This window comes from Myotis davidii, unplaced genomic scaffold (genome assembly GCF_000327345.1).
Source record: "Myotis davidii unplaced genomic scaffold, ASM32734v1 scaffold701, whole genome shotgun sequence".
Lineage (NCBI taxonomy): Eukaryota > Metazoa > Chordata > Mammalia > Chiroptera > Vespertilionidae > Myotis > Myotis davidii.
Genome location: NW_006291552.1, coordinates 803418 through 808160, shown reverse-complemented (window position 1 = coordinate 808160; position 4743 = coordinate 803418). Strand labels below are relative to the sequence as shown.

Sequence of the window (4743 nt, the reverse complement as noted above, 5' to 3'; positions counted from 1 at the left end):
GCCCGCGAAGCCCACCCCCGGGATCCTTACCGGAAGCTTTGGTCACCATTCTGTCACACCGAGTGCACTGAATCTCAGCAGCTACCCAGGGCCGACCCTTCCTTCCCCTCTGCTGACAGGAAGGCAGGGTGAGCCGAGCTGTCGAAGATTCTGCCGCCATTGCTGCCTTCTAGACCCGAGGAAAGTACCGCGTGCCAGTCCCAGCGTCCCTCGCGCCAGCGATCAATCATCGAAGGTAATCTCTGAAGGTAGCCAATCAGCAGGCTGAGATATTAAAGCCCCCCCCCCCAGTTGACCCTCGCCTGCGGCCATGCACGTGCGCGGAAGGCTGACTGTTTTTAGTTTGACCCCAGAGGCTTCATATCAAGTAAGGACGCCAGGTTTTCAAGCACCATTTACTTTCAAACCTCAGAAGCGCCACCCCCTGAGCATTCAGTGCATTCAAGTCCAGATTTCACGTATTATTACTTACACCGTGTGGACCTCACAGGCAGTAATCAATCCTTATATTGAAGGGATTCCCCCTTCACTAGTTATCAAGGCCAGAAAGTCTAAACCTGTGGAAAAAAAGTATTTTAATTCCGTATTTGAATCATCTGCTAAGGATTTGAGGGCTTGACTACTGGTAGCCCCAATGGAGAACTATCAGTGGCTACTGGTGGGGGAAATTCAATTAAGTACTTCAAACTAAGGGGTGGCCATCATTACTAACAGTTGTTGAGCTGGGAGTGGTTGGGGAAGCAAAGAATTTATAAGGAACAGGTTTATAACCTCTACCTAAAACAGTAACTTCTGCTAAGGTAGCTTGTAGTAATTTTGTTATATAGCTAGTGTTACATAGCTAGTGTTAGAGGGTAGAGACAATAAAAATCACTGCACTCTGGAAAGATGATGTCAATATGCTATAAAAAGCCTTCTTAGAGGACAGAGGGTTTGCATTAGACCTTAAAACTTAGGTGGGACTTACAGGAGTAAACAGAGGGAAGGAGGCATTCCAGTGAAAAGGAACAGTATAAGCAAGAGAAAGTAGGAACGAGATGCAGTGGCCTCTTAAAATTTAGAGATCATTTGGCCAGAGTATTAATTTCCTTAAAGTGAGATTTTTGGAGAGGTATGTTGGGATGGAATTTTGGACAGTCTTGAATATTGGGCTAAAGAGTTTGGACTTTGCCCTTAAAGCTGCAGAGTGCTTGCTAAGTGTGTGACCAAAGGATGGAGTCATCTGGTGGCAATGTGGCAGGTGGATCACGGAGGAAGCACCTGGAGATGATGGCAGGGAACTTTCAGTCATTAATAAAAGCCTGCAGATATTCCTTATTTTTCCTACAACATTTTTTTGAAATATAAACAGAAGTTCAGAAGCTCACTCTTGATAAAAAATCTTTATACTTTGTTGCCCTCAGGTAAAAGTATCGCTTCCTTAGCCCATCCCCATGCCACCCACCCAATCGTTTCTGCTACTAATCCATAATGAAACTCAGAGTACTAATTGAGCCAATGTTCCCCTGTAACATGCTGAAATCGTCTACAGTGTTGTGAGTAGTTTTCCCTGTTCTCCTATCTAGAATGCCCACTCCTTCCTTTTTATCGACTTGTATTCTCCTCATCCTTCATGGCGCAGCCTTTGAACCACCAACTGCTCCTGGAAACCCTCACGTTTCTCCCTGCAGTCACTACTGTTCTAGCAAGTAGCCATAATCCCCTTTTACACTAGGATATCTGTACTGCAATTAGAATAATGACAGTCTAATTGCATAGGGGTTCTTCTTGGGTCATGATATGCATCTAATGTGGTCTAGTACAGAGGAGTCATCTCTGAATATCATCAATTGTGCTGGAGAGAAGTATGCCCTTGGTAATTCCAGAAGTTAAATAAATCTTGGATAAATCAGGGCCAGTAAGAAATACAATGATAAATATTTAGACCCCATATGTCAGGTCTTAATACTTACTGGGTCCTCTCAAAAAAGAGAAGCCATAATTATCATCTTAACATGTAATTTAGATTATTTAAATCTTTTGTCTGGAGTCCTTTAGTGGTTTCCCACTGACTGTGACAGATCCTTAAAATGGCTTCCAAGGCCTCTGAAGCTTCATTTTGCACCATGTCTCTCTATGTTCCAGGTACATTGGCATTTTTCAGTTCTGTAAGTAGGTCAACCTCAAGATCTTTGCCTGGAACACTCTTCCCTGCACTATTAAAAAATTATCATGCCCTGGATAAGTGGCTCAGTTGCTTGGAGTGTCGTCCTATACACCAAAAAATTTCGGATTTAATTCCCAGTCAGGGCACATACTTAGGTTTCGGGTTTGATCCCCAGTCGGGTGCATATAGGAAACAACCATCTCTCTCTCTCTCTCTCTCTCTCTCTCTCTCTCTCTCTCTTCTCCTTCCTCTCTCTCTCAAATCAATAAACATATCCTTGGCGAGGATAAAAAATTATCATAAAATTTGTTAGCTGCACAAAAAGGAATAAAAAATAATATGAACTCATGTACCTTCCAACAAGTTTAAGAAATGATTTAATTTTATCCATATAATCTGTTTTTATTAGGTCTGTTTGGCCATTTACTCACATGTTGGCCAATCCTTTAATTATTCCTCCTTGTACCCAGCTAACCTGGTTTTATTGGGTCTGTTTGGCCATTTACTCACATGTTGGCCAATGCTTTAATTATTCCTCCTTGTACCCAGCTAACCTGGTTTGGCCATTTACTCACATGTTGGCCAATCCTTTATTCCTTCTTGTGTCTCATATGTCCTTCTAGGATAATTTTTTTTTCTTTAAGGACATTTGAAGAAATGTCTTTAGTGAAGATATGTTAGTGACTAATGCTCTTGGTTTTTATTTAGATAACTGGAGTCCCGTGCACAAAATTCGAGCACTGGTAGGGTCCCTGTGCTTGGCTGGCAATCAGGGCCAATTTGGGCCTTCCAGCTGCTGGCTGGGGCCTTCCTTCCCTGGCTGCCGGCTGCTGGTTGGGGCCATCCTTCATTCTGTGCCGCCTCCTGATGGTCAGCACACATCATAGTGAGTGATTGAACTCCCGGTCTCCTGGTCAAACTCCCAAGGGGACACTTTGAATATTAGCCTTATCTACACTAAAAAAAAGAGAAACATGCAAATTGGTGTCACTCCGCTACGCCCACCAGCCAATCAGAGCAACTATGCAAATTAACCCAACAAAGATGCAGTTAATTTGCATGCACAGGCATGGAGCGAAGACTTAAGGCTCCGGCCAGAGTGAAGCCTGAAGACTGAAGCCTGAAGAGTGAAGAGGCTTGGCTTCTCTGCTGTGGCCGCAGCGGAGAAGCCAAGCCTCTCTGCGGCCGGACAAAAGGCCTGGGTCCTGGGTGCCAGAGGAAAACCAGTGCCAGCAGCCAGGGGAAGGAAGGCCTATTGCGAATCTTCGTGCAACGGATATATATATATATCTCCCACGTAATCAGTTCTCTCTTCAGCTGAATTTCAACTGTTTTGGATAGTGTGTTCCTTTCTCATGTTTTTAATCCTCACCCAGGATATGTTTTTATTGAGTTTTAGAGAAAGGAAGGGAGAGACAGAGAGAGAAACATCGATGTGAGAGAGACACATCCATTGGTTGCCTCCTGTGCCTTGATCAGGGCCCAGGATAAAACCTGCAACCCTTGACTGGGAATCAACCCCGTGACCCTTTGGTGTGTGGGCTGATGCTATAACCACTGTGCAACACCTGCCAGTGCTGCAACTTATTTTTTCTAAACTTCATTCATGATGATTTGTTTCCTTGTGTTTTTTAAAAAATATATTTCATTAATTTTTCAGAGAGGAAGGGAGAGGGAGAGTTAGAAACATCAATGAGAGAGAAACATCAATCAGCTGCCTACTGAACACCCCCTACTGGGGATGTGCCTGCAACCAAGGTACATGCCATTGACCGGAATCAATCCTGGGACCCTTCAGTCTGTAAGCTGACGCTCTATCCACTGAGCAAAACTGGTTAAGGCTCCTTGTGTTTTTATAACTTTGTACTAGAGGCCCAGTGCAACTAAATTCATACACGGGGGAAGGAGGTTGTCCCTCAGCCCAGCCTGTACCCTCTTCAATTCGGGATCCCTCAGGGGATATCCAACTGCTGACAGAGGATGTCCGACTGTCGGCAGTTGGAATCACTCTCGCAATCTGGGACTGCTGGCTCCTAACCGCTTGCCTGCCTACTGGCCTGATCCCTAACTGCTCTCCCCTGTCAGCCTGATAGCCCCTAACTGCTCTCCCCTGCTGGCCTGATCCCCCTAACTGCCTCTGCCTTGCCCTGCCAACATGGCTTTGTCTGGAAGGACATCTGGTCTAATTAGCATATTACCCTTTTATAAGTATACACTAGAGGCCCGGAGGGTACTCGGGAGGGACCTTCAGCCCAGCCTGTGCCCTCTTTGCAGTCTGGGACCCCTTGGGGAATGACTACCTGCTGGCTTAGGCCTGTTCCCTGGGAGATTGGGCCTAAGCTGGCAGTCAGACATCCCTCTGGCAGCCCGGGAGCCCTCGGGGGATGTCCACTTGCCAGCGGGGAGCAGGCCTAACTGCAGTCGGACATCCTTAGTGCTGCTGAGGAGGCGGGAGAGGCTCCCGCCACCACCGCTGTATTGGCAGCCATTAGCCTGGCATGTGGCTGAGCAGAGCTCCCCCTGTGGGAGCACCCAGACCACCAGGGGGCAGCTCCTGCATTGAGCGTAATATGCAAATTGCATGTTACGCAATATGC

At 46.1% G+C, this 4743-nt stretch overlaps 1 protein-coding gene across 1 annotated transcript in view; it reads right to left on the bottom strand.

The window, feature by feature from the left end:
* Nucleotides 1-160, bottom strand: part of LOC102751807 (RING finger protein 17) — a gene marked incomplete at its 3' end in the record, with an annotated part of 67294 nt that extends 67134 nt beyond the window's left edge. The window contains exon 1 of the mRNA XM_006765066.1: nt 31-160. Within this exon, the coding sequence (XP_006765129.1) occupies nt 31-160 (130 nt within the window). The remainder of the gene's footprint in view (nt 1-30) is intronic.
* Nucleotides 161-4743: the final 4583 nt, after the last annotated feature.